The sequence below is a fragment of the Xyrauchen texanus genome, chromosome 41 (assembly GCF_025860055.1).
Source record: "Xyrauchen texanus isolate HMW12.3.18 chromosome 41, RBS_HiC_50CHRs, whole genome shotgun sequence".
Lineage (NCBI taxonomy): Eukaryota > Metazoa > Chordata > Actinopteri > Cypriniformes > Catostomidae > Xyrauchen > Xyrauchen texanus.
The window spans coordinates 6,773,622-6,788,170 of record NC_068316.1 but is presented as its reverse complement, the minus strand read 5'-3'; the positions used below and the strand labels follow the sequence as shown (position 1 = coordinate 6,788,170).

The window sequence follows — 14,549 nt, the reverse complement described above, 5'->3', positions numbered from 1 at the left end:
ACGCTTAGTTTCTACGAAAATAGTTGCATTTAGGTAATGATGCAAAGCACATTTAATGCAAAGCAACAAATATTCCCCAAGTTAAAGATCAGAGAAACTCACACCGGTGATTTCGACGTTTCCCTTTAAACATGGTCATTCTGAACGGGTCCAGTTTGGCGGCTTGACAATCCTGCTCGTGCTCGGAAAGGAGAGACCGAACCTCTTAACCTCTGCTGCGCTTTTTTATTTAATTTTTTTAACAAACAAATCCGATTTGTCCGAAGGTGAAGAACCGGAGATAGACCTACTATCACTGAAAAGACGAAACCATTAGTGTGGCCCAGAAAGGGGTGCTTTACAATATATTTTTCCCAGATGTCTGTTGATAAGCGAGTTTAAAAATCAAACTATGGCGAAGGATTCCTAATTAATATGCATGAGCCAACCCTTTGGAATTGGAGGTCGACTACGGAACGCCTTTATTACATATTTAATATTCGTATTTCTAGTGTTCGTCATTGGAACGATACAAACAAACGTCAGCAAGAGCTTATTAATATTCATAAGCCATGCCGTCGCCATAGTTGGAAATGTGATTTAAAGGTATAGTTCACCCAAAAATGAAAATTCTCTCATTATTTACTTACCCTCATGCTGTAGGTCAATACAATGTCGTGAATGATGAACAAAACTTTGAAGCTCAAAAACTCACATACAGGTATTATATAAGTAATACACAGTGTCTTCTGAAGCAATATGATAGGTTTGGGTTAGGAACAGATCAATATTTAAGTAATATTTAATAAGTAATATTTCGCTTACTTCATACATATCACCACCTACTGGGCAGAGAAGATAATTTATAGGAAAAAAAGGCTTAAATAATGATACTGATAGGTTTCTCACCCAAACCTATCATATCGCTTCTGAAGATATAGATTCAACCCCTGGATTACTTTTAATGCTGCCTTTATGTGCTTTTTTGGAGCTTCAAATTTTTAGTCACCATTCACTTGCATTGTATGGAACTACAGAGATCAGATATTAATAATTATGAAAGAATTGTCATTTTTGGGTGAACTATCCCTTTAACATTGAATTTAGTTTAATTTTGTTGAAGCAACACTGTAATGATGTATATTAGACAAGATATTTAGGATTTTTTGCATTATAAAAACAGTGAATTATAATAATTGCATGCATGTCTATTTACATAATATAGGATGTTCAAGAGGAAAAAAGGAACAATACCTGGCAATATATTATTATTAATATTATTAATATTATTAGACACTAATAACATAATTGATATACTATTTATATAGTAATATTGCCTAATATTTGCATGCATGTATTCTCTGATCCTATATAATAGGATACAAGGACGTTCTAAGCAAAATGTAACTATCTCTGTATCCTAATTTGAGTTGCCAACATCCAATCTCATTACAGATTGGAATACATTTTTCTCACATTCAGGATCATAAATGGGATCCAAACATCAATTTCATTTTAATCTTACACCCAGGGTTTGGGCTCAAATCCTAAATAGCTTTTGTGCCAGTATTTGAGTGTTGCATCAAAATCATCAGCGCTGCAAGCAAATGTGATTCAGTCATCCTGGTTTTCCCACTAAATACACCACAAAAAACAATTTCCATCTTTTTGAAACATGAATATATGATCATATTACCATATTTTATACTGCGAGAGACTGTTGTTAAGTATACATACAAAATTCTTATGATAGATTGCATTTCCATGTTTTACACCACTTCAGACTGTGTTGTTAATGGAACAGGGAGGCAGAGAATGAGAATGTATAGTCTTATCCTTCTAATAATGTGCAATTTATTCGGTTAGCTGTCAGTATGTGCCTATCAGCGTGTGGGTTGTTTTCACTCAAAATTGCTGTGAAAATGTACTTTTCGAGATCCGACTGCATCGAGCAAGATACCAGAAACAGCGCTGACCATATTTACAGTATCTATCTATAGTGTTTTCTAAAAGCAAGAGAAGTGAGTGATCTTGGACAACAAATAAAAAAGTCAAACATATCTCTTGTAGTTTGCAGGTGAAAATAAAGAAATTGAAATTGAGAAATAAGACATGGTTATTTTGTGGGATCTGTTTCAATAATTTGTTACACATTGCTATGTAAGACATCTGTTATGCACATTTAGACAATTTCTGCAATATTGAAATGGCATTTTGGCAAAAACAACAGCACCATCTTGTGGATAATGCAGAGTAGCTACTTTTTATAAATTCTCAAGAACTGTAAAAGGTCACGTGACATTTTTCAGAGCCTGAATACCATTTTAATCGTTAGGAAATATCAATGTCACAGTTCTCATGTTTAATATCTTGAAATTGACATGAGAATGATTAAGTAAGTAAATGATGACAGAAATTACATTTGGGGTGGGGGGGCTATTATGCTGGAGTTGAGCTAAACTTGTAGATCTTTGTGTAAATTGTCTTCCAATTTGAAGATGAATTATATATATATATATATAGAGAGAGAGAGAGAGAGAGAGAGAGAGAGAGAGAGAGAGAGAGAGAGAGAGAGAGAGAGAGAGAGAGAGAGAGAGAGGTAGGTAGGTAGGTAGGTAGGTAGGTAGGTAGATAGATAGATAGATAGATAGATAGATAGATAGATAGATAGATAGATAGATAGATAGATAGATAGATAGATAGATAGATAGATTTTTTTTTTTTATGAGGTGAGAACTAGATACATTAACAAGCAGCTTAAATCAAGCTAATGACTGTAAAAAGATAAACTGATGATTTATTGACTATAATAACCTTTTAATGGGGAAAGAGAGAGAAAGCATGAGAGAGTTCTAGAGTGCAAAGAATCACATTATGAGAACTCCGAATTGCTATTTAAACAGTCATTTGGGTCTGACTGATCTAATGGACTGTCATATCGCTTGCAGAGTCAGTCATCTGAGAGCACACACAGACACACGAATATTCCAACAAATAATGGCTCTGAGAAATAGAGAACGCATCAAGCATGGAGTCCTTTGATGAGACAGAGGTGTTGCAAAGAGCATTTTTATTTCTCTTTAGGAGTGTCCCTCGATAACCTTCATTTTAATCCACCCAACCGAGATGCTTCCCTCAAATAATAGAACTGATAATGAAGACAGTATTGCTCCCTATTGCTCAGTTCAATGGAGCTGATATTCGGCATGATGGAAGATGGTCTTGAATTAATCGAGTGTGCTTCATATAGATGGCACATGACACAATAGTACAGTGACGGGCAGTTTCACGGCAAGGCAGAAGGACTGAAGATGAAATGAAAGCCAGAGATTTAGACTAGGAGTCTGGTATGAAAGGAACAGTTCAACTAATGTAAAATCTTATTCATGCATATTCAACCTAGATGTGCCAAGAAGCACTGCGCTAAGTTTTAACATCAACAACACCTTTGATTTGGTCTTGTGACTGAATACGAAGTTTAAATATATGTAGAAGTGCAAAATAGATTTGAGAGCTACATTAGATGTGAAGATAATGAGTAAATAATCACTTAAATTTCACCGTATGGCTTCAGAAGCTTTGCCATGTATGTTATATAGACCTTTATGGTACTTTTATGGCTCTTTAAACAATTTTGACAATCCCTGACAACTGTATTCATTCATTTTATGGAATAGAACAGTATGCACATTCTTTTAAGTTAGTATGTAGAAAAAGAAAGTTGGATTTGGAGCAACATAAGGGTGAGTAAACGATGACAGAATTCAATTTTTGGGTGAAATATTCCTTAATTTAACATTTGCACACAAATACAAATGTTCATCAGGGTGTTCAGTGTGAGCACATCAGTATATTAATGCTATCAAATATAATCTTGATATTCATGGATGCTAGCTCTTACTTCTTTTGTTGTAGAGAACACCAGCACCTCTAGGTAGTTATGCGCTATTGTCAGTTTTTTTTATGTAAAATGTTATTCAGTAGGATAGACTGCAGTATGTGACTTTTAAACACAAAAAACACGAATGATCGTAAGACAGGAGAACAGGATTACGAAAAGGTCATGGTCACAGACACTCCAGGTGAGAAAGAGAGGGACAGAGAGGAACAAGGGAAAATGGCGAATCTTACAAAAGCAAGGCTCCAATTCACCCCGAAATAAAAAGAATGAAATAATTTGCTGCTTCAATAAAAAGAAGCTGATTTTTGGGACTACATAGATTCGTAATGAGATTTGTCATAGGACTAATCATCACCATCCTATTCTCATTAGAGTGATGTGAGGAATTAATGAGTTTAAATAATTAAATAATGATATATTAGCCACTTAAATTGTAAACACACACTATGGTAATGTTTGTTGTAATATCTTTATAATAATTGTAATAATTCTTAATAATGATAACAAAAAAAAAATGATGCAAATAATTGTTCTAATTAGAATAAGCATAGAGAATAATGGGAATTACAAAAATAAATCTGCTGAGAATCTAATGAAAATAAGCATGGAGAATGATGGGAATTATATATATATATATAGGCACACACACACACACACACACACACACACACACACACACACACACACACACACACACATGTTGTGTTTCCATGTTTTATGGGGACTTTCCATAGACATAATGGTTTTTATACTGTACAAACTTTATATTCTATCCCCTAAACCTAACCCTACCCCTAAACCTAACCCTCACAGAAAACTTTCTGCATTTTTACATTTTCAAAAAACATAATTTAGTATGATAGTATGTTTTCCTCATGGGGACCAACAAAATGTCCCCACAAGGTCAAAAATTTCGGGTTTTACTATCCTTATGGGGACATTTGGTACCCACAAAGTGATAAATACACGCTCACACACACACACACACACACACACACACACACACACACACACACACACAACAGTTAGTTCCGGTCCTCGAATATGATTGGATGAGAGACATTCCATGAGCACTGATGGTCTGACACCATCAGTACCCCGAGGCTTCACTGTGTGTGTGTATCACTCCGCCTGTGTTTGTGCTGTTCTAAACTAAAGTGTAAGAGTAGTGCATATGTGTTAAGAGCCATCTGTCTCTTTATATTTAATATTGTGAAACTGCATATTTTAGCCAGCATGTGGAGGCAAAAGACCATTTTTGTGTGTAATATGAGCCAGTTGGTGAGGTCAGCATCACTTTGATTGCACAGTGATTGCTTATAATACTACTACACTACTAAAGCTAGGAAATAGCTTTAAACAGCTTTAAACTAACAACTTCAGCATTAAGGCTCATCACAGCTGAGAGACACAACAGACTGATTAATTATACAATGTCAAGGCACTTACCTCATACCAGACTTTCCACATTGGAGAGGGAAACATGGTGGAGGAGATTGCGATTTCTATAGTGAAAGACTTTTGCGCAAAATTACATTATTTGAGAAAGCTGACTATCAGACTACGGCATCATCAACAGGTGATCACACATGCTCCATATCTCTCTCTCTCTCTCTCTCTCTCTCCATACAACACACACACACACATACACATTCTTGTTTTTCCAATAACTTGATAGAAACAGCCGAAGTCTGGATTTTAGTTCTAAAGTGAAATCTTTGAATTACTAACGAAGGCTTGGACGCATTATTTGTTTTGAATCAGCAACGGCAGATTCTGATCCGTCGCTTAAGAAAGTAGTTCCATGCGTTTTTTGTAACCGTACTGCTTTTTCCCCAAATTTTTTAAAAATGTACTTGATCACTGTATTGTAGTATGTAAGCAATATCACACAACTAAGAGTGTTATATGCCCATAAATCAGCACTGCTGTGATTACCTACGGCACTCGGCCTGCGGCCTCGATATACGGCCGTATCGCACTCTTGCTCGCGTGATATTGCTTAAACAAAAAAAAAATAATAAAAAAAAAATGCAAAAGTAAAACATTTAGATGCATGACTACAAAAACAATTGATAAAAAATCTGCTGAGAATAAGCATGGAGGATAATGGGAATTACAAAAACAAAACGCACTGTAAATCATTCAGAAGCATTACTGCAAAATAAATAAATACAATTAAATAAATTAACCTGCTGAGAATCTAATGAGAATAAGCATGGAGATTAATGGGAATTATTCCTCCGGGTGCTCCTGTTTCCCCCACAGTCCAAAAACATGCAGGTTAAGTGAATTGGAGTCTCTAAATTGCCCATAGATGTGAGTGAGAGTGTGAATGTGTATGCCAGTGTGTGTTAGCCCAGTGATTGACTGGACACCTGCCCAGGATGTTTCCCTGCCTCTGGCCCGAGACAGCTGGGACAGGCTCCAGCACTACCCGTGACCCTACATAGGACAAGAAGCTATACAAGATGGATGGATGGAAGATTTATTTCTTATAAATAAAATAAAAATACAGAGATGGATGGATGGCAGTTAAAAGTGAGAAAGATGCCAAATTTACTGTCACTCTCTCAGCAGTATTTAAAACACTATCACAGTAGTGTAGACTTGTTTGCTGGATTTGTTATTAATGCCAGGGTAATCTAAAATAAAGTATATTGATATTAATATACTTTAAATCACTTCAGAATTTAAAATAAAAAGTATATTTTTTTATTATTTTTTTTTTTACCAAAAAATTTTGATTTTAGTTAGCTTCCTAGATTTAACCTGCTAAAAAAACATCATCATAGTCTCTGAAAAGAGTCCATAGACTGATTTAAAGCTGGACATAAATGTAGCCATGATCTTCCTCCCGCTGAGTGAAACCAGCTGGTAAATGGGAAGGTGCTTTTGAAGATAAGAGGGATTAGAAATGGAGGGAATGGTTTTACAGTTTTTATTCAGTACGTTAATCTCAGGGAGATTACTCGGAAAACTGTGAGAGGTTTTACCCTTTCCTGATATGAATCCAATGCATGCTCCCGTCTCGGTATTTAAACTCAAATTCACAATCAGTCAGAGAAATAAGATGTTTCTTGTGAGATTATATATGTAAACAAAGCCCTTGTTGAAGAGCTGTACAACCAGGGTCAAGACACAGCAACTGCAGTCTCTCATTTCACAGGCAATTTTGCTTCTTCCTGCATCAACCACGATGTGGAGCTCTAAGATCACTATGAATCAATAATCCTGCAAAATATATTCAGGTCTGAAAACATTTCAAATGTCTGACACTGGGTAAAACACAATTTCACACAAAAATTATTAGTTAATACAATCTGATTTAGTCCCCATCAAGATTTATTCATTCCATCTACATACTAAATTACACTTGACAGCAAAATTCTCACAGAATCGGGAGGATGAGAATGAGGAATATTTATTCATTTTCTTGGCTAATATGAAGTGCATTAATCCTGCAGGAGCACGTAATTAAAATGTCGCCCTGAGATCGGGCCAAGGGTCAGTTTGTTTAACACTCTGTACCAGTGCTGCTTCAATAATGTAAAGTAGGTAAGCACAGTAAGAATTGAATTGTACAGTCAGTGTAACCTCTTTCTATATGGGCATGACATTGGAGGTCTTAACGTGACTTGACTCGAGTCATCAATGGCTGTATATTGCCTTTAAATGCTTTGTAAGAATAATTAAGATCCTCTGATGTACTACTTAGCAGATCCCAAAGGGAAATTGTATTGCTCTTTCACATCTCAGGAGCTTTATAGAGTTATGCTTCATTCACTTAGCACGATTATGCTTAATTAGCCAAAAACATGTGTGGTCGAGTAAACAACTTAAGCTTTTTCTGGGTAAGATCCTAAACGGTTTATGCATAAACTGACCGACACATGCATGCCCTTTATCCTGATTTTGCATTGCATGCAGAGTAAACACCTAAACTTATCTAATGTGCGCAAGTGTTTAGTGCATGCCTGTATACGTTTTGACATCAAAAGATGACCTAATCCTAACTCTGAAAGCTGAGTCATTCTATATAACGAGTACATTTCAGGTCCGTGGGAAATATATTTAACATACTTGTCATCATCATAGTTTCATTGCTTATTTGTTGTACATAATTAAAAAATATATGTTTTTCAAATAACATTATTATATATTGGAAAAGCAATCTATTTTGTTCAAAAAGAAGGTGTATATCACATATAACATTGGTATTCAGCTGTCCCATTTTACAGAGTTGGTCATTCTACTTTGCAATTATGCATGAAAATGACCTCAAACATATATATATATTATTTTATATATATTAAGTTAATCTTCAGATAGATTAGATAATCAAGACACTTCATGCCCTACAAAAAGTAATACGTGTTTATTGTCATAATAACGTTTGACAATAAACTATTTTACGTTTGAGCGAAAAAAGTTACCCATTGGAAACCCACTTCTATCGGGAAGACACGCAGGCTTGAGTGAGGTTTAAGATGCCATTTATTTGATGAATGTAAAACAGAAAAGTAATGTCTCTCTTTGGCGGTCCGAGGGAGCTGTACTCGGAACCGTCATATCCTGCCGGAGATAGGAGGCAGGGGTGAGGAGCCTACCTCCATGCGGGACGGGCTCAATCGGTGGTGGTGGGGTGGTGGAGGTTGCCGTGTTAGCACACTGAAACAGCAATGTGATAGATTGTGAGCAGACTTATAAAGCAATGGCTTACATGTGATTGGCTGGGAGTTACCCTGCTAATGATGTGATGATGTACAACTGCTAGTCTTCCCGCTAGAACTACGCTGCGCTTCCATTTCTAAAAGGAACGGTTTGTCCCGTGGTATAATTTCCTTCAGGAAACAAAGATATTGTCACGTTCCCCTGTTGTCTGCCCCTGTGTTCTGTGTCTCACCAGTCTATTGTTTAGAACTACATTTCCCACAATCCACCTACCGTCATCACTGCCATTTTGTGTCATTGTTCACACCTGTTTATCATTTGTAATCATCCTGTCCTTGTGTATTTATACCCTGGTTTTTTGTTCTGTCTTTGTCAATCGTTGAAATGTTGTTAGCCTGGTGTGTTTCCCCTACCCGTGCTTTTCTAGTTTTATGTTTGTTTCCCTATTGAGGGTTTTTCCTTTGTGTTTTGCCTGTTTGTTGATTTAATAAAGTAAGCCTGCATTTGGATCCGCTCTCCTCGTCTGCCTTCGCTGCCTTCATTTTGGTAACAGATATGCTCTTTCTCTTTTCTTAAATATATATATATATATATATATATATATATATATATATATATATATATATATATATATACAGTGGGTACGGAAAGTATTCAGACCCCCTTACATTTTTCACTCTTTGTTATATTGCAGCCATTTGCTGAAATCATTTAAGTTCATTTTTTTTCCTCATTATTGTACACACAGCACCCCATATTGACAGAAAAACACAGAATTGTTGACATTTTTGCACATTTATTAAAAAAGAAAAACTGAAATATCACATGGTCCTAAGTATTCAGACCCTTTGTTCAGTATTTAGTAGAAGCACCCTTTTGATCTAATACAGCCATGAGTTTTTTTGGGAAAGATGCAACAAGTTTTTCACATCTGGATTTGAGTATCCTCTGCCATTCCTCCTTGCAGATCCTCTCCAGTTCTGTCAGGTTGGATGGTAAACGTTGGTGGACAGCCATTTTCAGGTCTCTCCAGAGATGCTCAATTGGGTTTAAGTCAGGGCTCTGTCTGGGCCATTCAAGAACAGTCACGAAGTTGTTGTGAAGCCACTCCTTCGTTATTTTAGCGGGTCATTGTCTTGTTGGAAGGTGAACCTTCGGCCCAGTCTGAGGTCCAGAGCACTCTGGAGAAGGTTTTCATCCAGGATATCCCTGTACTTGGCCGCATTCATCTTTCCCTCGATTGCAACCAGTCATCCTGTCCCTGCAGCTGAAAAACACCCCCACAGTATGATGCTGCCACCACCATGCTTCACTGTTGAGACTGTATTGGACAGGTGATGAGCAGTGCCTGGTTTTTTCCACACATACCGCTTAGAATTAAGGCCAAAAAGTTCTATCTTGGTCTCATCAGACCAGAGAATCTTATTTATCACCATCTTGGAGTCCTTCAGGTGTTTTTAGCAAACTCCATGTGTCTTGTACTGAGGAGAGGCTTCCGTCGGGCCACTCTATCATAAAGACCCGACTGGTGGATGGCTGCAGTAATGGCTGACTTACTACAACTTTCTCCCATCTCCCGACTGCATCTCTGGAGCTCAGCCACAGTGATCTTGGGGTTCTTCTTTACCTCTCTCACCAAGGCTCTTCTCCCCTGATAGCTCAGTTTGGCCGGACGGCCAGCTCTAGGAAGGGTTCTGGTCGTCCCAAATGTCTTCCATTTAAGGATTATGGAGCCCACTGTGCTCTTATGAACCTTAAGGGCAGCAGAAATTTTTTTGTAACCTTGGCCAGATCTGTGCCTTGCCACAATTCTGTCTCTGAGCCCTTCAGGCAGTTCCTTTGACCTCATGATTCTCATTTGCTCTGACATGCACTGTGAGCTGTAAGGTCTTATATAGACAGGTGTGTGGCTTTCCTAATCAAGTCCAATCAGTATAATCAAACACAGCTGGATTCAATTGAAGGTGTAGAACCATCTCAAGGATGATCAGAAGAAATGGACATCACCTGAGTTAAATATATGAGTGTCACAGCAAATGGTCTGAATACTTAGGGCCATGTGATATTTCAGTTTTTCTTTTTTAATAAATGTGCAAAAATGTCAACAATTCTGTGTTTTTCTGTCAATATGGGGTGCTGTGTGTACAATAATGAGGAAAAAAATGAACTTAAATGATTTTAGCAAATGGCTGCAATATAACAAAGAGTGAAAAATGTAAGGGGGTCTGAATACTTTCCGTACCCACTGTATATATATATATATATAAACAAGCATGGGTCAAGAGTGGATGAATTCACTGTCAACAGTGTTACTAAGTATTATTACTTCAAATTTTTACAAGGAAAAAAAAAATTACTCAAAATGATGCACCAAAGTAGTTCTAAGCCTCCATGTTGAGTATGGGCACAAATGATAAAATAAATAAATGTAACTATGTTCCCAATAACTGTGTTACCAGTCAACTATGTTACCCTGTATAAAATAAGATAACAGTTGACATTTCATGCACATGTTATACAGATATCAAGGCTTGATAATAAACGTTCAATTAAAAACACAATTTGTAAAAATAAAACAAACAAAAAAATATTTTTTTAAAGAAGTCTCTAAACACTAGTTGAGCAGTCATTTAGAACATTTTGAAATCATGTTCAGTTTAGTAACTTCAAAACAATATTTTGAAAAAATTATTAATACAAAAAATAACTGTTATCATGGTTCCTTGCTCATTTTGCCTCTGTACTTTCTCATGTCCGGTCAGCTGTGTAACTTGTGTAAAGTATTTTTCTGTGTGGTCAACAATGTTACCATGAGTTTTTACATCAAAATATATACTGTGTTGCTTCATGCACATTTATGTATAGTATCAAGCGGTTTCCAGAGTTGAGGTTTGTCCCTCTAGATCAAAACAGCACATACAAATTTGAACAACTGTATTTGTGAAACTAGAGAGCTATTATCACTCTAAATAATTTTCCCTTAAAGTGTTAATGACCACAATTGTTGCTTCTGGTAAATGGTCACATAGTCTACCAAATCAGGTTGCTATGGTAATACTTGGTATTTCAGAAAGTGTAAAACATTACTTGATTTGTCAGTAACACGTTCCACAAATGAAACAGCTAACATCATGCTTTTTGAAAAAAATATCCAAAACGAGACTAACTTGAGTTTGACTGATAGCAAATATTTTAAAATTAAGAGGGTTACTGTGCGCAAGATCATATTTGTGTTTTGTGGAAAACTTTGACTTTTTTTCTTCTTACAATTAAATATACCCCTTATTATAGAATGCCCCATTTATCAGCATATTGCTCTGGATGTAAATGTGCTCTTTGTCTCAGTTATTTCTCCTAACATTCCTTAAAAATATAACAATAGAAACATGTCCAACAACTGGGTGGCACAATGCCAATTCTGAGTGCCACTGAACTGTTTTCTGGTTGCAGTCTCCATAAGTAGTAATGCAAAAACTAGTAAAAACGAGTGATCCAGATGGAGAACAATAACCGGTTTATTCAACTTGTGCAGTTGTTTGCTGGCATAACAAATCAAAGTAGTTAATGATATCAATTTAACAAACCTTGGGCCATCGCTTCTACCCACTACTTATACTTTGATGAGTGAGGCACTGTCAAAAGATGGTCATCGCGATTCAATTTATTACCAATACTAGTTGTGAAATGAGAGTCTAGTTGCTGTGTCATGACCCTGGTTGTACAGCTCTTCAACAAGGGCTTTCTTTACATATATTATCTCACAAAATACATCTTATTTCTCTGTCTGATCTGCATACACCAACACGAGTTAAAACACTGGGGATCGGAAAACAAACCAGGCTTCCGTAATGAATCATGGAACACTGTTGCTTTAAGGAAAAAGGTGGATATTTGTTGGCATACTGTAAGAGTGCAGAACATTTAAATTAATAAGGAGAGCATAGCTCAGATCATTTGGTCTTGGAAGGATATGATGAGAAATGTTTGAGTCAAACTTTGGCATCCTGGCAAATCGATGCACAGTTTGTTACATTGTTCAGATCTCTTCTGAAACTCTAGTGGATAGACATGTGGGATAACTTCAGTCTTTTACACAGGAAGAAAAGAAAGGCACTTCAGCAGAATTTATTTATTCTCATTGCTGTCTAGGTGAAACAATTGAGATAGATCTCATCAGTGCTTGTCCTTTCCTAACCTCCAAATCACTACTGTAACTGCAGGTAACGACTTCTGGAGCAACCTTGGGTTAAGTGTTTTGCTCAGGGGCACTATGGTTAGCAAAGAGATTTGAGTAACACTTAGTTTTTCCTAAGTCACAACCACTTGAGATTGAACCTTCAACCCAAGGCAAGTCACATTACTCTATTTAACTGCATTTGAGAGCTAGAAGCAACTGGAGGTTAGACGAATCACTCATTTGGCATTAGATATGTGCAGTAAACTCCCCTGCTCTTGTCTCCCCCCGGCTTCTCCTATATCCTCCTCCATAACTTTTCTCCTTTTAACTGGAATCTCTTTTGTAGTTCCTCAAGGCATCAGCAGGAGATCAAAGAGGTTTATGGCAGTCACATGTCATTTCATATATTTGTAATTAATGGGAGGGTGCATTTCTGCTCTTAGATTCAAGAATATCCTTCATATTTCCTCTGATGTGCCATGTGAATGGAGGAGGAAGGAGCCCAACCCTATTGCTCTGCAACACTGAGAGGGTAAGAGTCACAGCCAGTGCACTGATTAAAGCCCAGTATGATCAGCAGGGTTGTGCGCAATGCAGAATTGACTTTGAATGCATTTTAAAGGTATAGTTCACCCAAATTGAAAATTCTGTCATTATTTACTCATCAGCATTTGTTCCATACCATATGACTTTCTATCTTCTGCGGAACACAAAATTGTATTTTTTAAAAATTGTTGTGATCGCTCTATACAATAGCACTGGGCAGTCCATGCAACTTATGTGTGACATTTCAAGTCTTCAAGTCAAGTAAGTAGTGTGAAAATATATGTGATTGCTCCGGAATTCGCCAGGTTGTAAAGTCGTGTTGTGTACCACTGCATCTGTACAATTTTCATCATAACGAGTGCTAGTGCTCACGACCTCCCGAGTGTCAGAACTTGCACTGTGTATGACCGACCTTAGTCTGTTCATCATACAAAGTGACCGCAAGACTTATAAAATGAAGCAGGAGTTGCATGGACTACTTATACTTATAATGCATGGAGTAATTATAATGCAGGTGTCCTGAGGCATGCTTTTAAAAGTTGATGTTCTTTTTAAATTGATATCTAAAAAACAGCTCCTGCGTGAGATGCTGAAAAAAAAAACTATTGCGAGACACAACACAACGGTCAAAGACATCTGTCTAGCGCATGTTTACAGTGCAGATGGACGCAAAATATCAATCACTATAAATGCTCCCGGAAACATGTTTCCAACAACATGAATTAGGGTGCGTTCCATTCATAAGTTATCATCCCCCTAAACCCTATTCCTTTTGAAGACATTACCATCCACTGCGAGAGCTTTGGAGGGCTAAAAATTGAGAGGCAAAATAATAATGATAATACGGAATTCACTTTTTAAAGGTGTGATGTCATAAAGGTATCACATTTTGACATATAAGGGGTCATTCTACTATAAAAACATAATGTAAAGTTTCAGAACTCAAAACTTAATCACTAATGCAATAAAAGCTTTTATTGAAATGCCTTGTTCTCTACTTCCGTGACTTCTCTATGTCAATGGGGAGACCAGTCTCTAACCCCCTGGTGTCCTTGTAGGTCCAGAAACAGAGCGGGGATGGTCCGGCATGAATTAGACTCATCATCGGACAAAGGCGGGTTTACAGTTTCTGAGGCCCCATGCAACTGAACAACACAGGGCCCCATTTAGAAAAATGTTGCTTAAAAAATGACAAAATTGATTTAAAATCATAATTTCAATACAATTTCAATTCTCCCTATCAGCTGTTGCAGCCAAGCACATTCAAAATGT

The 14,549-nt window shown here is 36.9% G+C and overlaps 1 protein-coding gene across 6 annotated transcripts in view; it reads right to left on the bottom strand.

The window, feature by feature from the left end:
- LOC127634255 (RNA-binding Raly-like protein) overlaps nucleotides 1-14,549 on the bottom strand; it is a 173,686-nt gene that overhangs the window by 33,836 nt on the left and 125,301 nt on the right. Inside the window, exon 1 of one of the 6 annotated variants that reach the window (XM_052113718.1) lies at nucleotides 103-376. The exons of the other annotated variants lie outside the window; for them this stretch is intronic. Coding sequence (XP_051969678.1) covers nucleotides 103-139 — 37 coding nt within the window. The 5' untranslated portion in view covers nucleotides 140-376. Of the gene's footprint in view, nucleotides 1-102; nucleotides 377-14,549 lie in introns of those variants that run through there. 6 annotated transcript variants of the gene reach the window in all.